Source organism: Calidris pugnax, unplaced genomic scaffold (genome assembly GCF_001431845.1).
Source record: "Calidris pugnax isolate Ruff unplaced genomic scaffold, ASM143184v1 scaffold63, whole genome shotgun sequence".
NCBI lineage: Eukaryota > Metazoa > Chordata > Aves > Charadriiformes > Scolopacidae > Calidris > Calidris pugnax.
The window spans coordinates 4,816,523-4,840,344 of NW_015090852.1; the positions used below are offsets into that span (position 1 = coordinate 4,816,523).

General features: G+C 41.5%; 1 protein-coding gene across 1 annotated transcript in view; it reads left to right on the forward strand.

Annotated features, from left to right (window-relative positions):
- LOC106888836 (chromosome unknown open reading frame, human C14orf80) overlaps nucleotides 1-23,822 on the forward strand; it is a 104,615-nt gene that overhangs the window by 15,275 nt on the left and 65,518 nt on the right. The window contains exons 3-5 of the mRNA XM_014943342.1: nucleotides 1,586-1,664; nucleotides 8,941-9,143; nucleotides 22,098-22,268. Coding sequence (XP_014798828.1) covers nucleotides 1,586-1,664; nucleotides 8,941-9,143; nucleotides 22,098-22,268 — 453 coding nt within the window. The remainder of the gene's footprint in view (nucleotides 1-1,585; nucleotides 1,665-8,940; nucleotides 9,144-22,097; nucleotides 22,269-23,822) is intronic.

The following is a 23,822-nucleotide window of genomic DNA, read 5'->3' on the forward strand; positions in this document are numbered from 1 at the left end:
GCAAGGAGGAGGAGGACCCAGGAAACCATAGGCCAGTTAGCCTCACCTCCGTCCCTGGAAAGGTGATGGAACAGCTCATTCTGGATGTCATCTCTAAGTATGTGGAAAAAAAGGTTTTCAGGGGTGGAAAACATGGATTCACAAAAGGGAAATCATGCTTGACCAACCTGGTAGCTGCCTACAATGGCATGACTGGCTGGGTAGATGAGGGGAGAGCAGTAGAGAGCAAGGCTTTTGACACTATCTCCCATAACGTCCTCCTAGGTAAGCTTAGGAAGTGTGGGTTAGATGGGTGGACAGTGAGGTGAATAGAGAACTGGCTGAGTGGCAGAGCTCAGAGGGTTGTAATCAACGGCACAGAGTCTAGTTGGAGGCCTGTAACTAGCGGTGTTCCCCAGGGGTCAGTACTGGGCCCAGTCTTGCTCAACATGATGAGAAGACAGTGTTTACCCTCAGCAAGTTTGCTGATGATACAAAACTGGGAGGGGTGACTGACACACCAGAAGTCTGTGCCGCCATACAGAGAAACCTGGAGAGGCTGGAGAGTTGAGCGGAGAGAAACCTAATGAAATTCAACAAGGGCAAGTGTGGGGTCCTGCATGTGGGGAGGAATAATGCTGTGCACTAGTGCAGGTTATGGGTTGACCTGCTGGAAGGCAGTGGTGTGGAGAAGGACCTCAGGGTCCTGGTGGACAACAAGTTGACCATGAGCCAGCAACGTGCCCTTGTGGCAAAGAACGGGTCTCCTGGGGTGTGTTAAAGCTACTCTGCCCTAGTGAGGCCACATCTGGAGTACTGTGTCCAGTTCTGGGCTCCCCAGTTAATAAAGACAAGGAACTACTGGAGAGAGTCCAGTGAAGGGGCTGCAAAAATGATCAAGGGAATGGAGCATCTCTCTTACAAGGAATGGCTGAGAGACCTGGGCCTGGGAGAAGAGAAGACTGAGAGGGGATCTCATCAATGCTTATAAATATCTAAAGGGCGGTGTCAGGAGGACAGGGCCAGACTCTTTTCAGTGGAGCTTGGCGGCAGGACAAGGGGCAGGGGGCACAAACTTGAACACAGGAAGTTCCATCTGAACATGAGGGAAAACTTTGTTGCTTTGAGGGTGACAGAGCACTGGAACAGGCTGCGCAGAGAGGTTGTGGAGTCTTCTTCTCTGGATATACTCAAAAGCTACCTGAATGTGATCCTGTGCAGTCTGCTGCAATTGAATCTGCTTTCGCAGAGGGTTTGGACTAGATGATCTTCAGAGGTCCCTTCCAGCCCTTATCATTCTGTGATATGTGGTTATATCAGAGCAGATGTTTTGGAAGCTGTGCTCCTGTATGCCTTTGCCTCAAAGTATAAGTGCTGGGTCTTGCTGTACAGCCAGCACTAGTAGCCCTTCTCTTTTTGAGTGTCCCTTACTGTAGGTAGCGTTTATAAGACAGCTAATACCTGAACCTGCCTGATTCAACAGTGTTGGAGTGTGCTCCTCCATGTAATAAGTGATGCTTAGATACGGGTTTAATTGCCTAATCAATGCTTAATGTATGGCAGATATTTTGCCTGCTGATCTCCCCCAACTCTCCTTCTTTTGCAGAGCCTGGATTTCTGGAGGCTGCTCTACGCTCTTCTGAAACAAATCCACAGAGGCAAGTGGACCGAGTCCGATGCCACAGGTAACCTAGTCAGTCAGCCTGGCTGGCTGTGCGATTTCCATCTGTCCCAGGGAAATACGGGGACTGGTTTTGTACCATCTTTTCTTTGACTTCTTGCACCCTGTCAGGAATGCTCCGTTTTGAATACCTTTGCCACCAACTTAACTGTTGCATCACAGCTGTGCAGGCAGGCTTACTCCCCCTCGGGTTGCTTTGTCCAGGAAACTAGTGTGCTCTTGCATCTGGTAGGGACTCTTGCTTCCCTTTGACATTTTTCTGCAGGTAAATCTCTGCAATGATCTTATGCATTCTCAGCATCTGCAGAGATAATTACAGAAGTAGAGTTTTTTTCTTTTTTTGATTCCTTCTTTCCCCATTCCACATATGATGCGTGATTTTGTGGTTAATTTTCTATCAAGTGCTATATCAGGGCATATGAACCATAAAGGCAGTGTTTTTGCATTGAAGCTGTAGAAAAACCAAAAGTAAAGCGTGTGTGTGAATATCTCCAGAGAGAAGCTGCGTGCATGTTGGCTTCTTGCAATGACAGAGCACTATTTACTTCTTAAATATATGTTTTTCCAAGTACGATATGACTCCCCAGACTTGAAAGCTGTCTGTCTAGAGCCCTTTCATTGTCAGAAATTTTTGAGAATGGGATTGTCTGTGATGAGTAGAGGTCTCCTCAGTCCAAATCCACTTTAAATCCACTTTTGCTATTGAAAGCAAAAAAACCTAACCAACATTGGTTTAGCCCCTGAAGAGCTGGGAATCAGATTGCTCTGTAAATGGAGTTAAAAATGGCTATGCATTGTGGATGAGATATCTCAAGGAGTGTGGAGCAAAACCAGCATAGTTTTGTTGGTAGCTCAGCAGGAAATCAGTGTGGTTCTGTGTTACTCACAGGACTGCTATTTTTCATCTGGCTATTTTTGCTTTTCTACTCATCCACAATCTGTTGTGGATGGTAACTCAATTAATTGGCCGTGTCCTGCAGCTGCTTTGAGGTGGTCCTGCACAAAGGTGACCTCATTGAATCGTGGCTGCTCCCACGCTTAACTACTTGTAGCATTTGGACACAGGATTTGTGTGTGCATGTGGCAGGTTGCTGGCTTTAGAGAGAGCAAACTCAGCCTCTGCTGGTAGATTGCAGGGTAGGAGTGCGGGGTTCTGTTCAGAACTGTTGAGCTGATTTTTAAGAAACTTATTTAGTCTCAACACAGAGATTGAAGCTGAAACACAGGCTGGATAGCCATTCAGTTTTTCAAATTACACGAATTGCCTTTGCTTGGCCAAGTGAATGAGTTGTCTGCTGTGAAATGCAATCAATATTTTACTGCCTTTCTTCTCTGTCCCTGCCCCGAATCACTTATGGTCTTTCATGTATTTATTTCATGGAAATGAAGTGGAAGCCTTGGGCATAGGGACTAAATAACTTTCTCAGGTTCGCACAGGATCCTGTAGCACCACAAAGAATTGAAATGGATACCTTTAATTCATGTCTAGTGCTTTAGTCCATGGATCAGAAATTCCTTTCTTTGATATTTTAGTACAGCCTCTTAATTATCTTAGCTAAAACAAGGAGAGCAGCAGTTGCCAAGTCCCAGAGGAAGGCTGTGAAGACTCCTTCAGTATGAGGGTTACAGTGTGCACAGGCATAGGAACACCTTTCTGGAAAAGGGAACCTATACTCAAATGGTCTTGTACCATTCCTTTTTTTTAGGCTAAAAGTTCTTCCAGAGGAAGCACTTGTGTTTGGGCCTGTAGTCTGGGTGTGGTGTTGAGGTCACAACGTTTCTTCTCACTACTCTTTAGAGTGAGACCTACATTTCAAGGATTGCATTCCAGATGTTGGGCCGTTTACAGCTGTGAGGTGCTAGAAGGTGGCGGTGCATCACAATGACGGAATGCTCTTACAGATTTTGCCCATGGAAGAGGACAGATTTTCCCAGAAAATTTGGCTTTGATCTGGGAAATACTTTTTATTGAGTGACTTTTGAAGTTACACCCCAGTGTGTATTTCTGTTTCAAGTTAATAGTTTTAATTACTCAGTTTTTGACCTGATCTTGTTCTGTAGGTGAATCTTAGAGGCAATTAAATTTGCTTTGCCTAGAACAGCTACTAGTCTTGCCCTTGTTATGGTTGTGATGTGATATTGTTTAGAAGAACTTTCTGCATCATGTTTTTAAATGGTTGATAAGCTATTGCTGAGCTAGCAGCAAATAAAATATTCAAAAATTCACATATAAAACTGCACAATTTGATGTTTTAAAATGTAGGAACTATTGCGTTCTTGCGCGAAGAAACCAGAAACCGCAGTGAAGCCTTCCATTCAGTGGTTATAAAATGCTGCAAATGACTCTTTTGGTTTCTCATTTTGGAAGAATTTTTTCTTCACACAATAAAAACCCACTTTGTGGGTAAACTTTGGTGGGAAGCCATCAATACACTCAAAAATTCACATATAAAACTGCACAATTTGATGTTTTAAAATGTAGGAACTATTGCGTTCTTGCGCGAAGAAACCAGAAACCGCAGTGAAGCCTTCCATTCAGTGGTTATAAAATGCTGCAAATGACTCTTTTGGTTTCTCATTTTGGAAGAATTTTTTCTTCACACAATAAAAACCCACTTTGTGGGTAAACTTTGGTGGGAAGCCATCAATACACTCCAGCCCCTTCAACATGTCAGAACAGTGGGTCTCTCGTCAGTGGAGTTCGAGTCAAAGTAAGCTGTGTAATAGTACTCCAGGCATAACCTTACTGATGAAGTCATGATTAGTGGTTTCATGCTGCTCTTTCTTCACAGGGGCTGAGTGCTGATAGACTTGGTTAAGAACCTAACAACCACAGCAGGTAGCAGTGCAATATACGTTTAGATAGTTAGAGGAAATGTTTCTTTTCTGGAGTCACAATTCATGTTTTTATAGTATGGGAAAGAGGACTGGAGCTGCAATATATTTTTGTTTGTTTGACAAATGAAGCAGAAAATGTTCTTCTGCAGCAGTAGTTTCCCATAACACCACTACCTATGCAGGTGTTTCTTGCCTGAGTGCGTGAAGTAATGTATCTGTGTCTATTTTTGTACTTGATTTAGTTTCTTTCCATCTTAGCCTGCCAGGTGAATGCATAACCCTTATTTGAATATCGTGTTGTAATTCACTGAAAATATTCTGCAGGATTCATAAAGCAGAAGAGCACAGCTTGAGTAGAGTTTTAAGAGAGCTGAACCCTAAGGTTCATCCACAGCTTGGTCTTGCTTACTGAATGGGCTTTTATAAATAATGTGCATGCATGCAGAAGGGGATTATTGGAAAGACTGTGAGGGTTTCTCTGTCTATAAATTGCCTAATCCTGATGGAATGCCTTAAGATGATATCGTCAAAGAGAAGGTGCTTGAGTGACTGGTGTTATCTGCTATCTCAGTGAGTGTTTTTCTTCTCTCTCAGCTGCATGTTAGGGAGGAGTCCATCTTGGCCTTGGGTACCTATATAGCCCCTACTGCCATTTATCTGAGCACTGTTTCCTTGTAAGCAGAGCACTTTAGAGATGAGGAAAACTAAATGACTTCTCTAAGGTCATGGAAAGGCTCTCTGAGCCCCAGTTCCAGGTCTGTTCTTTGACTACAATTGCTGCCTGATACTCTCACCAGTCATACCCTCTCATGTGAGGGCAATGTGTTGCAGAGGGAGTGATGAAATAGGGGGAGATAAAGGACCAAAGCAACACAGAAATTCAGGTGGTGAAGTGCCTTGGTGGGTCTGGTCCTGAGTGGTATTTCAGAGCAGGCAAATGGTGATAAAGGAATAAAAAAACCCACCTGGCTTGCTCTCTATTCCTTCTCTTTGATGTGTGATTTCTTGGAGAGCTCCCTGAACTGCAGATGGCAGCATGTGATGCTTGTTTGCTTTGAAAAAGGAGGAAAGTATGTACTGATCTTCCTTTTAGAGTATTTCTGCCTTTACCTGTTCCTTTCTTGACAAATACACGAAGAAAAGGGCAACATGAAAGCCTAGCTCAGGTGAGAATGTTCAAGAGTGATCAAAATAAAATCTCTAGTACCTGAGTACTCCCCCTGTGCATGAGGGATTGGAGTGTGTATCTGCAGCAAGATTTTTAGCAAACCACCTGTGTTTCTGCCACCCTAGCATCATGAAGGGAAGCTGCTTGTTTTTACATTCACAGGTTCTGCAAAAAGAGCAAATGGAGTGATTTAGGTGTTTGATTCTCCTTTTTTTGTCTGTAATGCAGAAACAAGCTAGCTCCAATTGTCCAACTGTCACATGCCTCTGCAGAAGCTCTGCTATGCAAAACACTAGTCCTCCAAAAAATTAGTAGCTCTGCACTGTTGTGTCACCTGCTTAATCATGCTCCTGATCCTGTTTTTTGTTCTTCAGTCATGGTTAATGTCTTTGTCAGGAATTCATTTGTAGCTGTCACGTGGCAAATCACGTATTCCTGCTCCCGCTGCTGAAGATGTGTATAATACATCTGTATAACAGTTTTCAGCTGCGTGTTTGGACTGAGGAGCACTCTGGAAGTAGGCAAATACCCTTAGGGATCAGCAATCTTGTTTCCCTAAATCCTGAAGTTGGTCAGACAGTGCAAACAATACACCTTCCTCTGGTTTGTCAAGGCGCAAAGGGCTTGGTGGCTCTTTACCACTACCAGCTCCTTCCAGGCTCAGCAGAGCTGTAGGGATGTGCTGCTCCTGCAGGATCACTGCCATAGGTCAGCTTATAGCTCCTCCCTGTGTCTTGGCTTTGTATTACTTCTGGTGGATACGACTTCTTTAGCATTTTGCAAATCAAGTTAAATCAACCACTCTTCACTGTGAGAGTCTCTTGTAATTAACAAATTCATTTTGAAAACAACAGGATTTTTTTTTTCTTGGTTTTTTTTTTATTGTTTTGAAGTTGCTCATTATGTAGTTTTTGAGCTGCAGCATCAATGCCAGACAAAGAAAGATTACAATATGTGTCAATGCTAAGGGATGTTTTTACCACAAGTGGCAAGGAGGAGGTAAATGAGTATGTAATGTGATGAATTGGTATGTTAATTAAGGACAGCAGTGACAATCCCTGATTGTACGAGGTTTGTACTTCCTGTTATTTTTATGTGTGTGAGTGTGTACCTTTTTTTATGAAACTGTACAAGAGATACCAAAGCATTACACTGAAAAAGGGGAACAGCTTTCCTCCTTACTTTGTAAGAATCCCTAATCTGGATCAAACTGAAGGTTCCTCTAGCTTCATCCAGCAGTGGCAGCTGTCCAAATGGATGCCCAGGGGAAAGGAAAGATGCTTTCAGAGGGCTATTCTTTCAGCCTCCAGTGATTTACATTTCAGACTTCCAAACCAGAGAGGATTTATTTGTATTTTGTAAGTTTCCATGAGCTGCTCTTCTGTAAATCCAGTTCCTTGTTGATCCTGTGACTCTGAGTGTCCATTGAGTGTCCATAGGGTCCCATGGCCAGAAATTATAAAGCTTTGCTGTATGCGTGAAGAGCATCTCTTTAACTTGTTTTGACTCACATGTTTGCTAAATTTGGAGGCTCCGAGTTCTTGTATTGAATATTGTGCAAAGAAATTATTCCCTGTTCACCCATTCCACAGCACTCGTGGTTTTAAATGGTTTTGGCATATCCATTCTCAGTCATCTTCTTGGCCTACGTCATCAGTTCTTACAATGAAGCTGTTCTGTACTTGTGATTGTATTTGTCCTTTGCTTTTTATCCGAGTCTTCTGTAGCCTTTTTGGGACTGAAGAAATAAAATAACACTATGAATTTGAGGATGTGGGGTCACAGTGGATATAGACAACAATATAATGTTGTTCCCTGTGATCCTTTTAGTTTTGTTTCTAGGTTTCTCACGTTGTTTGCTTTTGGATGCATATGAGAACGAAGTGTGATATTGTCCTGAAAAATCTTGTGATCTACGATTGTGTTCCTGAGTCCAGTGGTCAGCTCCAAGCCCATTGTTATGTCACTGAAGTTAGGATTTTTTTTTTTTGCCTCGTGTGCATCATTTTTCACTTTTTCTAGAAAGAATTTTAGCTGTCATTTTAAAGCTTGGGCTCATTCGGTTCTGCAGTCCGTCATGATCTGCCCGCATTCCTTACTACTGAGTAATATCACATCAGCACTATATTTTCTGTCACTATCACATTGTCTGTGTGTCATTTTGAGTTGGTTGGACAGCAACTGCTTAGCACAGAGCCCTCATGAACTACACTCTGGTTCTTGTCTGCCAGGCACTTGTCATTGATTCAAGGGCCTTCCCTCTCCCTCCACCACAGTGGCTTAGTTTCTTTGTGCCAGTTGAATCCCACTGGGAAGTCTAACTGTCCTGCATTGGTTGAATTTTCCTTAATCACTTGCTTGTTGTTGCCTTTGGAGAACTCCAGTAGTTTTTTGAGCAGGACTTCCTTTTAAAACAACTTTTGTTTCTTCCCCAGTATGTCTTGTTTATAACTGTGCCCCCAAATTATGTTCTTTATTATAATTTTGACTTCGTTTTATATAGAGTTTATATAGTTTTATGGTCTTTATTATAGTTTTGACTTAGTACAGAGCTGAGGCTTACTTAATTTTCTCTGTGTTTCCTCAGCATTTTACGGCTCTGTAGTGCCTGTCTTGTAGCTGTCAAGTACCATTTGCTGGTGTGAAGGAATATGGATCAGAGCATTCCTGAGAATTAAATAGTCCATGTGGTCTGGTATGCAGTGTGGAGTGCTGCCATTATCTCTGCCTGCTCACTGGTGCTCAGAGATTTGCAGCAGGCTGTAAAACTCCTATCTCTAAATTCCAGTTTCATTCAGGAGTAAAGTGACTCAGTGTTTACTAATTCATAGCATGCTTGGTGGCTCATAAAAAATGAATAGGTGAATTGGAGTCCTGTTATAGTGGTGACAGCTATTTACCTTTCTTGCCTTTGTTAATCTTCCAGAGGCCATTACTGGTCTTGATCTCAACTTTGAAATTTCTTCTTTTCATAGAATCACAGAATGGTTTGGGTTGGAAGGGACCTTGAAGACCATCTAGTTCTAACCCCCAATACTCTTCCCGTAGCAGTAGTTCCTGTAGATCAGAATGGGGCAGCATAAGGAAGGCTTTTACCCTTTACCTCCTGTCCTTTATCAGTTGTTGATAAAGACTGTAGTCTCCACTGTCCTCCACTAATCTTAGGCTTGATTAAAAAATCTTACTCTCAGAGGAGACAGCAGTTTCCGGAATTGAATGGGTAAATGCATTGAGTAGTGCAGTGTGTTATTCTTAATTGTTTTCTTCTTTTCAGATAACCAAATTAGGTTTGTAAAATCAGCGTTGTGGTACCATGGCTATGGCAGGCCAGAACTCTATCGGCTCCCCTTGGACGGCTCAGCGGGTAGTCGGGAGCTGCTGCTGGCATTTTCCTGGCTGCTGCACAGAATCAGCCTCTTGGAGCAGCTTTTGGCTCGGAACAGAGTAAAGACTGGAGATGAAACCTCTGTGTGCACGGTGAGCATGTTTGTGTCCTTCCACTTATCTGTCCAGAAGTAATGTTCTGTGACAGCAGCTGTGTTACTGCTGATGTGTAATGTGTTGTATCTTGGTATCTTTACAAATAAATGCCTTACTCCAGTTTTAAAAAAAACTTAAAGTGGCCAACATCTGGAACTGGTATTCTTTCCCTTCTCTAAATTTTCTATGTGCAGGTAATCTGGGTTTCCTCTTCTTTCTCAAACTCCCACCCCTGCCTGAATTCCCTGCTTTTTATTTCCAGTATAGGTGAGACCAATGTGAAGGAGTGCAAGTAAGTGAGTCTGATCTCTGTGCTTCTGAGTTTTGTGCTTCCAGACTGCAGCATGGGTGGTGCTACAGTGTAGGCAAACAGGTTTTCTGTGAATGCTGGCTATGTTGACATTGGGTAGAGCAAGTAATCCTGAGGCAAATAGTACTTTTTAAAAACATCAAGAGCTCAAATGGCAGCTACTGCTCTTGGGGTTACTAATGACCTTGTAGCCTCCTTGAGAGCACAGTGGGGTATGTGGTTGTTTCCATCAATAAAAGGACGTTAGCACATAGGAAGGCTGCTCTGAAGTAAGGTAAGGATAGCTGTATGTCTGCTTTAGCTGCAATATATGTATGTGATCAAGAGAAAAAAAAAATAAGGCAAAAACCCCCAGAAAAACACAGTCTAATAACATTTGGTAATACTGCTTTTAAAATCCATTCCTTACATTTAAGACCGCATGCACATGCATAAACAATTGCTTTGGAGCACAGAGAAGCTTAGGGAAGAAAATGATGTTTTTTCCATGTATATATCTTGTTTGTTGCAAATAAACTGTCCCTGCTCTTAACACAACAGATAATGTAGGCTGAATTTAAACTGATTAGTGCAATGTGTTATAGTGGCTGAGGTCTCTCTAGATGGTTGAGAGTTTTAAGTTATTTTTGTCTGGTCAGACATTAATTACTGGTTAGTTTGGTTCAAAATTACAGGCTTCGCGAATTGTCTCATTTTTTGGCAAAGGACATTGTAGGTCAGAAACCCTGTGTCCTGGTATCTTGTAATGTCTAAGACCCTGTGATCTTTGTGGTCAGGTATACGTGCTCCCCCAGACTGTAGGCTGCCTGGCTTTCTTGAAATTTTCTAGGGGATAGCAAAGCAGGAAAGTGAGAGTTTGGAAAGCTACAATATAGATACAGGGTCTTTGGACGGAAAACACTTGTAAAAATGGAAAGCAAATCAGAGGGAAGAGTCACTTTGTAACAACATTGTTAGCAGTATTTTGAACAAACGGACTGCTCTTATTATGCTGCAGGTGTGTGCTGCACAGAGCAGGGAGTGCAAGAGGCCGTGCCTGGTGCCTGCCCTCTACTGATGTGAAGGCTGCCATGAGACTTTAGGGAAAGCACACTTCTGGAGGACTTTTTACTTTAAATTGGTACGTGCCCTCTGCTGATGTGAAGGCTGCCATGAGACTTTAGGGAAAGCACACTTCTGGAGGACTTTTTACTTTAAACTTCTCTTTCTTGGTTGTGTGTTCTGCTTGGTGGTTTTTTTTTTTTTGTGTGTGTGTACGGTAGCAGATTATTTTTTGTGTCAATTTCTATTACAAAAGAGTGATGAGTGAAGTGTATCAACAACATGAATTCAGGAAATGGGGCAGGGCCTATGTTATTTTCTCTGAAGGACTTAAGTTTTGCATTTGCCAAAAAGAGATGAAAGAACTATGGTAATACAATGTTATCTCTTATGGCCACACAGAGGCACACTAAGAAAATTATTGCTGTGCTTTTCACTGCAGTTCTAGCCTGCTCTACCTGTGTTTCTTAAAAAAGCATGGAATACATATTTCTTGCTTTTATCCAATAATAGTCCCAAACAGTGTTTGGTAAGGTTTACAGGTCTGGATTTTATTTTATTTTAATAGGCCAGACAAAAATTTTATAGACCCAGAGTTGGAGTTAGCATATGTATGTGAAGCTCATTGTATTAACAGCAACATTTCTTGTTTGGTGTTCATCTAGCAAGCTTTCATGCTCCAATAAAAATAACGTTCATGGGAAAAATGACAATGTAATTACAGTGGAGAACGTGTCAATAGTGTGGTTTGTGATTCTGCATCACAAGAAAGGTAAACAGAATTGTGAGGGAGAGGTCTTATCTTTTATTTGATCAACAAAACCAAGAAATTCAACCAGTAAGACCCAACCAAATTAAGATTTATGAGTGCACAGTTAAGGGAGGTAATGGTGAGTGTGAAGGAGAAGGTAGGTGGGTCACACCTCATTTTGATGTCGTCAGTTCCTTGTAAATCGCTCATGAAAGCCTGTTGTTTGTTGCATAGAAGCGTGATAGTTTTCTTACTGTTATATATTGTTACTTGGTAGCTATTGCTATTTTATGGGGTACCTTCGTGTGGCAGACTCTTCTCATCAGTCAGACTGCTTTCAACAATATAGCCCCTAAAATCCTAGTGAGAAAGGAAGAAGATGAGGTTGTCAGTTTCATACCTGGCATCTTGTGAGTTAAAGTACAACTTGAACAATTGAAGTGCTGGAATTTTGACTATGGGAATGTTAAACACCAGGCATTTGTGATACTTAAGCTGAAGTGTTGGAAGATGTGTAACAAATTGTAAAGGCGTTGCTAAACATGCCAGAGATCTAACATGCCAGTCCTAACTCTTCTATTTAAGTAAATTGAATGGAAAAGGTAAAAGAAGGAGAAAAAAGGGTCACGAGAGAAAGATCTATCTCAAAAAAAGAAGAAAGAAAAGGAAATGCTCTTTCAAACAACTGAAATCTACAGCTAAGGAAGAGCTTAAAACCTTCCACTGCATGGAGTCTTTTTTTTTCTTTTCTTTTTTTCAAAGGATTATAAACAGTTGAAAATATTTTCCTGAAATGAAAATGTTACAAAACAAAAATCCATGAAATAGTATTTGGTTTAGTGCATTGCTGACATCTCTGCCAAAATCAGCAAAGCATGAAAGCCAGTACTTACTGGCAAAGCACATCTGTTGGTCTACTAGTGAGAATAAATGTGAAGAAAATCCTTACCCTTTGTCTTCATCTAAAAGAAATGGAGTCTCCAGAACTGTAGGCATAGCTGTTGTTCGAACTGATATTCATGTGGTTTGCTTTTAAAATTTTGACGGAAAAGTGGACAGGATCTGTTGTATGAAGAAGAGAGAATGCAGCTAATCCCTAAATTAAGGGTGCAGTTATGTTCTGACTATTCTTTCAGCCTAAGTTTGAAACAAAGCCTACAGCCTGCTAAATTGCTGATAATATGCCAAATACCCAACATATCAAGGGCCAATTAAATTAATTCCTTTCATTTCATTTCAGATTACCACTTTCTGGCCTTTTCTTCTTTGCAGTTCCTTAGCAACAGTTTTCTTCTCCTGCAAATTGAACACTTCCATCAGCTCTAAAGGATTTCAGGCTGGTTATTTATAGAGGGACAAGGGTATTCATGACACATGATGGACATAGAGCTCAGCCTCTGCAAGGAATTCATAATCTTAAGATGCTGAGCCAGGGAAGGCTTCCACAAGCTTAATTTTAAATGTATTTACATCTCCAGAATCAAAAGTTAAGTGATTCCTAAAATTATAAACTAAACAATGGTAAAAGCATGATGAAGGGGCTAAGGTGGTAGGGAGGTAGTGCTTCATGTGGCTAACGTAATTAAAAAAAATTAGCATGGTTAGTAGCCTAGAATGGTTATATGGGTTGTCTGCTTTAGTGTGTTAGGTAGGAAAAGCCCTCAGGGCACCTTGTCTAGGGTTGCCTCCAGTTTGTTTATTTTTTTAGAAAGTCACTGCCTGCCTCCTACAGGATGCCCCAACGAACAGGACTGAAGGAGCCACTGCCCTCTCTAGGCTTCCATCGGTGGCTCTTTTCCAGTATATGGAGTTTATGAACTGAGGGGGGTGGCAGTGAAAAAGAGCTGACTGGAGCCCGTGTTGCTGAGCAGGAGAAACAGGAGAGGGAAGAGGGGATCGATGGTGAATGTCAAATTCTAGTACCTGGCTGCTGTAGTGCCTGTCCCCTCTCTGAATTTATTGTGCTGCTCTGTCAGTAGGTGGTGACTCCAGAGGCAGTAAGTTAAAGTTCAAACCTTTAGTAATCACTAATTCTATTACATCTATAAAGACTTAAGTACAACCTGAATTGGAGGTTCACATCGATTTACAGAAGTGTCTGCTTGGGAATTCTCGCCTGTTGTTATTGCCTTAAAGCACTGGGCAATTAATTGATGGACGTTTTCTTCAAAGGCTTTTTACACCCCTTGTGGATTTCTGTCTCCAATATGCACTGATGTGATGTCCGTTTTAACACCCTCTCTTGTTTTGGTGATCATGTACATGCAGATTATTCTCAAGTGCCATTCATTGATTCCTATTTACACATGAAAATCCTGGAGTACAAAACACCTCTGAAAACCAGTGGGTGAAACACTGTGTTTCACTGAATCTGTAAGGCAGACCTGGGGAGTTCTTACATTCTCTTTCTCTCAGAGAAGCAGATAATTGTTTGATATAAACCTGCCTTTTTAGCACATTCAGTATTTGACTTAATTATTTTTGCCTTGCTTTTTAAATTTTAGTGATATCATCACAGCTTTCTTCAAATCTATGATGGTTGGTGCAGATAACAGCAGCTCTCTGTGAGAGCGTATTCTCTCCGTTTCCAGGGAGGAATACTGCCTGTACTGGCATTATTTCTGGAGCTGAAATTAATCTATCTGTGCCCCATAATTTAATTATGTGTGGAGGCTGTTGAGTTTTTTAGATAGTGGTAGTGATGTTATATCCCTCATTATCACCAGGATATGTTGTACAAACACTGGTTCTTGGTTCCACTAATTCCTTCTGCCTGCTTCTTGCCCTCTAAGTGAAATTGGATGCCCCTCCCCTTTGGGGAATTTATAGTAATCAACAAATAGAGCTATTATGGCTATTATAGTTGGAATTCATGCGTGTCTGTCTAGCATGCCAAAGTGAACTCAGTTTAATTACTTCTGGTGGGGAAAAATGAAACTAAACATGCCTTCTGACTCTTAGGCTTGCAATTTCATTAATCTTTTGTTTGTCACGGTCGAGCTTCGCTCACTGGCTATTTCCAGCATAGTGTAAGGCTTATGCTTGGTCTGATTTTGGTGTTGAAATGCCTTTCTCTTACAGAAATCTTGACCGTCACTGCTGTTCCATAAACCCTGTTATTAGAGGAAAGTGTTAACATAGCAGCCAAGCTTGATGTTCCCCCCAGAAGAAAACCAGGAAAACTTAGGCACTAGTGTCAGTAAACATAAATTTTCTGGGTTTTTTTTCCCCTCTTCACCTATTCCAGTGGGGGTGGAGGACAGAATTTTATTAACCTATTGATTCTGACTCAGAAGCATAATTACTTTCCAGATCTTTATGGGCTGTATTAGTCTGTCAGCTTTCATTTTTTGATTTCCCTCCCGTGTTCCCTGTGCTTACACTTCTATTCTCTTTGTCCTCCTGTCTTCTTACTAACTCTTGCCATTTATCTTTTTGCCCTATTTTGCTGCTGTTGATGCCGTGCTCAGTAGCTGCCGAGAAACACTTTTTTTAAAAAGCTGTCCCCGAAACAGAGGGCACAGGATCCCTAAAGTTTGTCCTGCAGGACTTTCCTCGTCTCATTTTTGGCAGTGAGGAGTGCTGCTTTGCTGCTGGCAGCCTGATGTGTTTGGGGAGTGCTGCGCCCCTCTCCACGCCGCCTCTGCTCCCCACCTTTGCAGCTCACTGGGCTCCTGTGTGGCTGACAAGGCTATTGCCCTCTGCTTCCACTGGTACCCACCCTGTAAAGGCTTTGGCCAGAAACCAAGGGAGAAAAAAATGCTTTACTGTTGTTTTTCTGCTTTTTGTATTTTTTAAAAGTCACTTCCAGAATACGTAACTATTGAATTCTGAAGTGCTAATTTTTGTCTTTAGTTACTAGTATTGCCTATAGGCTTAAACATATTTTGTGGTCAGAGGTGATTAAATTAGGAGTACTTTTTTGCCGTACAAGAACTGGAGCACTCTTTAGTTTGGACTTTTGAAATGCACTTTCTGTGTGTGTTAAAGCACAAGTTACAGGTGACAGCTCAAACTGTCTGCCTGTTGTTCTGCATGTGCATATGTACATGCTATTCCTTTTGATCTTTTGTGTTTTTTGTTTTGTTTTTTTTTAAATCCTGTGCTTCGGACTTGTCATAGAACCTTTTTCCCAATGAAAAACAATTTTGTGTGGTGGGTGCACTGTTAAATGTGGGGTTAATAGCATTTATTTTTGCCTGCCACAGTGAATGCGCTTTTAAGAGGTTTTTCGTGTGGTGGTTTTTTTTTGTTTTTTTTTTAGACAGCATGTCAAGGTAAAATGCTTTAAAAGAGGAGTCTGAAATAATCAGAAAGGCTTATAATTTATTGAATCTGCTGTTTCTCTGGTAATGTCTGAATTTCAAATAAATGCAAAATTTCTTGAACCTGACATTACAGCTGATGTGTTCTGGATGGGGTTCTACCAACAGGCTCAAGCGTGAGCTTTCACATGAGGAGAGGAAGAGGAGGTCTGGCGTGCTAATAGGAAGGCTTAGCATGGTCATACTGATACTCTGCTGAAATCCTCTTTGGGGAGCTCCTTCCCCATCCGTTGGGGAAACCCAAGGGATTTTTAATATGTTTTATTGCCTTTCCTGCCCTCCAGTGGCGGGGAGCAGCCAGTACCTTTGGCACCTCCTGACATCTTTGCTCTATGGTCTTCTCATACAAATGAAAACATTCTCTGCTTTTGATGTCCCACTTCAAGCAATCAGGGTTTAACTCTCACTGGAGGATCTTTTGAAATAAAGCACTTTTTCCTCAGGAGGACAAAAGAGGCGTGCAAAGAAGGGCATGGCAGGCCTTCTACATATGGCAGAGCTTGCCCTCTCCTCTCCTGGAGGGCAGATGCTGTAGCTTCTCCAGTTGGCCTCTTTCCTCCAGATTTGCTGCTGATACAGCATGCTGCATCTTCCTCTCCTCACTGGTTGCCCCCTCTCCAGCAACTTGCCACAGTGGAGAAAAGTGGAGGTGGGCAAGGGGGGCTGCAGCTGCAGGCAGAGGAAGTGCAGTGCAAGGCAGTAGCTATATTGGCATTTCTTGAGCCCTGCAAAACGCAGTGCTCTGTGAGTTAAGGTCTGCCCTGCCACGTGTTTGTTTTAGTATATTCGGTTTCCACGTTTTGTCTGAATACACCGTGCAGTGAGCTTTGGGATTTAAATGTTATTTTAAATGTAAGCGATACCCTCGACCTTGCAGCTCCGAAGATGAAGCAACGCTGCTGTGCTCTGTTGAAGGCACCGTGCTTTTGTGCTGTTGCAGAGCTCTTAAGTAACCTCCTGAGCGAGCGAGGAAGGATGGGGTAAGGGACTGACTCTCTCTAGTGCCTCAGGCCTGTGGCCACTGCCAGACGGGCTTGTTTGAGCAAGGCAGGAATGGGTAGGAGCTGCGTTCAGATTTTCTGTCTTCCCTCAGCACCTTCTGGTTTTCACTCTTTGCCAATCAGATACTAGCGGAGCTCTTGGGACTGCTGTTGTGAGTAGTAATTTTTACAAAAGGCATTGAAATATAAAAGCTAAAAGGCCTTGAGGAAACATAGCATTTTACTTTTTTTTTTTTAATTGCTGAAGATGCTATGAGCATAACTTCTGTGTTGTGAGCACTTAGGTTTGTGGAAACACATTCTTCTGTGCAAATTTCTGGGTATTTAATTGGGATGTGCTTCATGTGGGAGTGGGTTCTTACACCATCTATCTTTCCATGCAAACATCTAATCTGGATCCTACCTTGCCTAGGAGGAAATCCAATTAGTGTTGTTGATGGTGCTGTTAATGAAAATAGTGTTGTCCCTTTCACATTCATCTGTTCAAATTGTTCCTTTTCACATTTTCCCCTCCTGCAGATAGATAGATGGCTGTATTAATTAGGAGAGCATGTCTGATACTGTTATTTCTGGCTATGCTGTTTAATTTTTTAAAAAAATTACACTCTGTTTAAAGATGGGTAATTACACAGGTTAACATATGTTATGTCACATCAAAACCGTTGTCTGAATTATGAGCGGTTCAGAACGAGCGCTCGGTAAAAGCTGCAGAAGCACTTTATTAGCTTGATTTATGTGATTGCTTTGCCTTCCCCGGGTCCTGCAGCCAGGGATGTAGGTAACGCTCCTTCCCCCCTTTGCGATGCCAGGCTGTGTGCCTAATGTAGTTAACATCTCAGTAGTACCTGAGAGGAGATGGTTTCTGTCTAGACCCAGATTAACTCAGGTGAAGATGAGTAGTGGGGTGGGAGTGTGTGTTAGTGGTTTTTAACTGGCAGGTGCTTTATTGCGCTCTGCTCAAGGATTGATGTCAAGGAGTTGACTTAATGCATATATCCACGTTCCAGAAGGGGGTTGCTTCTCCATGGGAAGAGCAGCAAGCTGCTTGCTGGCTGTCCAGGTATGGATGCAGAGAGCTGATCCTTGGAGGGATTTGGAGGATGTCCAGGGAAAAGCCTGAGCTGGCAGTGGGGGGGGTCTGCCATTTACCGACAGGTGGCAGCTCCTTGTCACAAAAGAGCATCTCTCGGAGAACTAGCCCTGCCATTGCCTTGCTTTTACAGCAATGCAGGCAGCATAGGCCTTTTCATTTCCTTTGTGTGTACAGGCCATAGTAAATTCAGATAAGAATTCATAAGCGTTAAGATACCTATATGAATTAGGAAAGTGCAGAAAGTATAGAAATGCGATGAAGTTGCACAACAAAGGGTTTTCTTCGCAGTATTGCTTGTGGCATATTGCTAGATCACCGCCAAATCTGCAAGGAATTTTGCTTTAAAACAATTTTGGGAGTTTGTTTAATTCAAAGTGTATGAAGACAGCAAGGTCAACTGCATGGCAGGTCAGTGAAATTCTCAAATGGAGCAAGTAGTGCAAAAAATGCTCCCTTCTCACATGTTTACAAACACATGGATGCTTATGTTCTTTGATAAACTATTTATATGCTGAAGTGCTTGTTTAATTTATCTCCATCCACTGTTGGTAGAACTGCACTCTGATTTCCAGTAACATGGGATTGCTTTGTATTCAAGTCAACAAGAAAAGCTTTATTTCTGCTTTAAAATTTGAAAATTTGATCTTTAATTTCTCTCTAAGCAAGTTGCATGCAAGTTGTTTGCCCAAATGTATAGAATGTGAAAGACAATTGATATATCACCATGTCTTCTTTTCACGCCCTCCTTTCTCCCACCCGTTTTTTTTTTTTTTTCCCCTAAGTACTTTTATATTGAATGACTTTTTTCAGTTCAGTGTGTTTTGAGAATCTGACTTGTCTGCTCAGGGCACTTCTGCCATGAGAACTGTGTTGGCCTTTTTTGCACTTCGTGCATTGTCTAACCACAACAAGTCCATTCACACTTTTTCAGAATGATCTGGCATCTTTTTTCATAACTGGACTTGAAATAGCCTGGGGATAAATGTTTAGAGCCAAACTATTGTGGTGTTTGAGACTGAACTCTAGGCTCCCTTGCAAAAATTTTGAATATGTGCTCTTAGGACATAAACCATGTTTAGCTCTAAGCCAGAGATGTATTTATGAGGTTGGGGTAGGTTTTATAGTTTGTGAGCTACCTTAGTTGGGATAGTGATGTGTGGTGTCCTAGAATGTGTATTTATTATGGGGCTTGGCTGGTTATTTGCTTGGATCTTTTACCACGGAAGAGCTGGGTTTAAGTTCTGCCGAAGTGAGGGCAGGGTGATAGCTCAGGAATTGGCACAAAGAGGGTTTGTGTAAATATATGCACGTCACCTTCATCAGGCTTATGCTTGCTTTTCTGAGTCTTGCCAATAAATGGATATTGAGATCTTTTAACAGCAGTACTTTGAGCTTTTAGGACAGAAAGGCTCCTTTGGGGTGAGTGACAGCTGGAGTGGAATTGAGGGGCTTCATTCTAGCTTCTGCTTAAGTTATGCTAATCATAGGTGCTCTGGCGAGTCCACATCATCCAGTTTGACAAGACTAGCTCTGATATCACCAGTGTAATGAGAGAAGACTCTGACACTGCAATGAGGGGATTGATAGGTGTTGATGTGGCTTTTGTACTGCAAGCCTGTGGCACCGTTCTGTAGCTGGACTCCATGTGCTTTGCTTCTCTGAAACAGATCAAAGAGAAACATTAATTGCAGCAAACAGTTTACAAGTAAGAAGCTTTTTCTGGTAAGTGGTTATGAAGTGATCTCTTCCAGAGCTGATGTGGAGCATTCCAAGTGTGAGGAGGCCATTGGGGTAGTTGTCTTGGCAGCTCTCTTTGTGACTTTGACTAAGTAATATGCACTTCTGTATCTCAGAAATGAATGTAGGTGTGTACCCATATTGCTGTATAGATTAGATAAATTCACAGTGATATTTAAAGCAAAGGCTCTAGCATGGACTGGTATTTTAGTGATTTTTCTCCCACTGGGAGAGCAGTAAATAGTCTTAGATTGTAAAGATGGGACTAGAAATTGAGGTCACAGTATAATATGAAGACTTGGTTGGTTTTTTTTTTACCTTGTTTACTTTATGCCAGGCTAAGTATTTCATAGCAAAAGTAAATTTTTTGTGCAGTTTGTGAAATAAATAATAGAGAGATCCTGTTAAAAAATGCATTGGCTGGCTTCCTTATTTTAATATTAATAAGGCAGGTTGCTACAATAAAATTAGCTCTGCATGGTGTTTGTCACTGTATTGCCAAAGCAATCGAGTCTAATGCCATTCCTTCCTGAAGTGAATCCCCAGGAGAACAGTATTTGTGCTGTTCTGAAACCTCTAACCAGGAAAGTTGGAATTGAACTGTAAATTATGGGAAATGCAGATTTTAATCTGGGAGTCCCAGGTCTGTCTTTGGCCTTGTGGCTTTCTGGCCATTTATGTGAAGTGTTTTGATGTTGTTTACACATGCGTTTTCTCTGCTGTAATGACTAATATCCCATTGCTTGCCTCATCGTGTTTATGGACAACTTGGCAATCGTATCTGCGTGGTTTCATAGTCCAGAAACTTCTCCTGGTGGGGGCAAGGCAATCTGAACCATGAAGGTACTTGGCTAGGACTGCAGCACCCTGGAACACTCTGCCTTTTGATTTAGGGGGAGGGGGCTGGAGGCATCTGAGGAAAAAGAGTGACTTTGCAGTTGGCGCAAAGGAGATACTGTCTGTCTTTTTTTTTAAAGGATGAATCTGTGCCTTTAAAAGGAAAAGCCCTTTACCAGCCCCTGTGCCCCTGTGATTTATAGCATGCATTTATCTGAGCCACAGAGCAAAGGGAAAATACTTGTAATCTTGATACATTTTGTTATATGACCAGAACAGCATTTTTGTGCTTATAAATAATAAGAAAACTCGTTATATTAGCGATCCTGTCAGCTGAGCTGATATTTGGGTTAAAACAAGCATCAATGGGTTATTTGATCACGGTCATAGATACACTTCTGCTGAAATCTGCATTTAAGGCAAGATTAAACTCTCTTCATTTTACAGTTTGCATTTTTAGTTTAGAATCCAAATTGGAATTACATTCAAGCTTTGCCTGCCAACTGAATCTTTATAAGATTTTATTGAACATGGAAGTCTGTGAAGCAGGAAAGCACATATGTTTAAATACCATCAAGGTCTACAGGTCCAAATATCTGCTTAAGTGTTTTCTTGAAAACAGTCATGTTTGAAGTAGACTCTCTAAATTTCCACTTTAAAGAAATGTTTTGAGAATCCAACAACTGGGAGACACTTTCTTAGCTGGTGAACACATGTTCTGAATAACCAGGCCTTTGCAGTTCTGTGTTATTTCTACTTATGACATACTGTAGTAAAAAATTGGGAATTATGGATTATGTTTACTGTATGTACTTCCCATAGACCGGATGAAGTTGATAGCCTTACTTTAAGTGACATTACTGGCATCAGAAGTAAAACAACCCATGACTTGCTTTTTAATTTGTAATCTGCAGGAGTCCTAGCTGAAAATGGAGAGAGATCTGTTTGTAAATGTGAATGATCTCTTTGTGCAAGAGGCTGGGGGAGGTGGAATTTCCCCTGTGTTCCTTGGGAAAGAGAGAGGACAGAAATGTCTTGCTGAAGGTGGTGATTGACGTTCTCATTTTTTCTTTTTTTCTTTTTTTTTTTTTTTTCTGCAGCAGAAGGTAAGTGGGACAAGATGAACAAAAGGAAACTCTTAGCTTCTCCCTTCTTTCCAAATTACTCTAGAGAAAGGAGGTAAGTGGAGCAAGATGAACAAAAGGAAACTCTTAGCTTCTCCCTTCTTTCCAAATTACTCTAGAGAAAGGCAAAACAAGGCGAGATAGGTGGTGTAGCTGTAGCTGGGAGTGCCTCTGTGGACTCCTGGATGGTCAGCTGGATGATTGTTTCTTTTCCTCTATCCTGGGTGGAGAAAAGAAAATATCTGAGTAAGCACGGGCCCACAGTTTTGTCCCTATATAAGGCATTTACAAAATGAGGTCACCAAAACCAGCTTGCAGCGCTTTTGGGGAGACACTGGAGGAGCTAAGTCAGTTTTTTTTATTCTTTGACTTATTAGAATCTAGACAAAATGTGATATTTTTTTTTTTTTTCCCATATGGGTAAAGAACATGCTTGACTGTGTCAGGAACACTGTGTCTTCCTGGCTACGGAAAATGAAAGACGGGAGAGAAGACAGCTTACCACGTCATTGCTGAGAAGCTGATATTTGTTCCAGACTTCAGTACTTGTTTAGGGTGTTCCCAGTCCTGTATTCTAAAATATTCCAATTTCTCTCTACTGCTGGAACTTACTTCCTTTTTTGGGCATTTTTTTCCTCTTTGGCCTGTTTGCCTTGTATGTTCTTCACTACTGAATCATTTGAAAGTGTTAAAGGCAACTCAAAACATTTTGGTATTCTCTTCTGCTTTTAGTGTGAAGATGATCTGCGTAACAGCCGGAAAAGCACAACTGAAATAGCACCTGAATATGAACTGGAAGACAGAGTAGACGTTCGATACCTTCAGTGGTTAAATGGGAGGCTGAGGTTCCAGTGGCAGAGTTTGCACGCTCAGCACCAAGAGCAATGCAAACTTTTGCACAAGGTAAATGATTCTTCTAACTCGCTATGACATAGTTTATTATTTAAAAGCCTTGTCAGCTAGAGCTAAACGTACAAATTATTTTTGTTTGCTACTCCTGCATTTTCTGTAGGTACGAGTGAATTACTCTAAATACCCCCACCTTTCTCCAGCGGTGGCGGAGCCGTGAGAAAATAAAGTATGTACAGTGTTCATAAGGTCGTAATTGTTGTACAAGTCTCCCTTGCAGGTTGACACATGCAACCATATGGTGTCTCCATTTTTCCCAGGAAATGTCCAGTAGAAGCATTCAGAGCATGCTGGTCTCACAGATCAGAAATGGTGATTCAGAACTATATAAACTCATCAAAAATGTGGATTCAAAATATTGAGCACGGAGGCTGGAAGTAATAGCAGCAAAATAAAATGCAGTTTCCATTTCTGAAGTACCAGGAACATCTGAGCAGAACCCAAAATCTGCCTGCTTTTAAATCAGGAATCAGTAGCAGTCTTTACACTGCTAAGATTACAGTTCTCTTCACATTTACAAATAATGTTTACATGCCTGTCTGAAAATCACAGACATCTGGGAGCGTCATATCTGGATGCAGTCCCAAAGATGGAAACAGCCTGCAGTCCCAAAGCTGATAGTGGTGGTGGCTGCAGAGACAAATTTTTAAAAAATGGTTCTAAAGGTAGTACCAAAAGTTATTCAGAAATGTTTTCGCTAGGCCCCCTTTCTCCATTCATATCTCTTCAGGTAACTTGTATGGACCCTTTTGGTATTGTACCCAGAATCTTCACAGAAACCTTTCAAGACTAAGAACAGTTTTGAGAAATTTCCCCTCAAAACCCAGCATTTATCAGAAAGTTGTCAGGATCAGAACAAGAGGGGTTTGAATGAAGATGCCGCCTTGGTTTTAATCCTGTGTCTGACAGGGCAATGCTGAAAACTATAATGAGGTTACATTTTGTTCTTTACATGAATTGATTGCTAGGGAAGATGTCTGATTGACAGCCCTAGGGAAAAATCAGGTGCTGTGTGTGCAGCATCTAAAATAACCTTTTGCTTCTCATTGCTCACTGTGAACGTGCTTTCCTGATCTGGGAACTAAGATAGCAATTCACCCTAAGTGCAGGTGCAGTCCTTGGCTTTTGCACTGAGATTACAGACTGTGAGGTGTCTTAGTAATATAAAACTCAAATGAAATGATTGGCATCTTCTCCCCTTGATAAACTACCTCTATTTAAGGTATGCTGATTTTTATAGTAGGTGAAGCAAGTATCTCCGTATCTCATTATCAGTTCTCTGATTTATGTAGTACTTGGCAGTAACAAATAATTAGGCAGCTTCAGTACCTCAGCTGGCAGTTAATGAGACCAAGGAAGAATTAAGAGCAGGTTGAACCTGGGCCCTCGAGTACAAACGCAGGTACTCTCAGTGGTCCAGGTCAGGCTCTGAAATGATGAAGAGATGTGCTGATTGAGCAACATGCTAAACTTGTTGACAGGGAGATGATGACCTCCTGTGGGGATTGTACTTTGAAATAAACTTGGACTTCTTTTTCCCCTATGGCT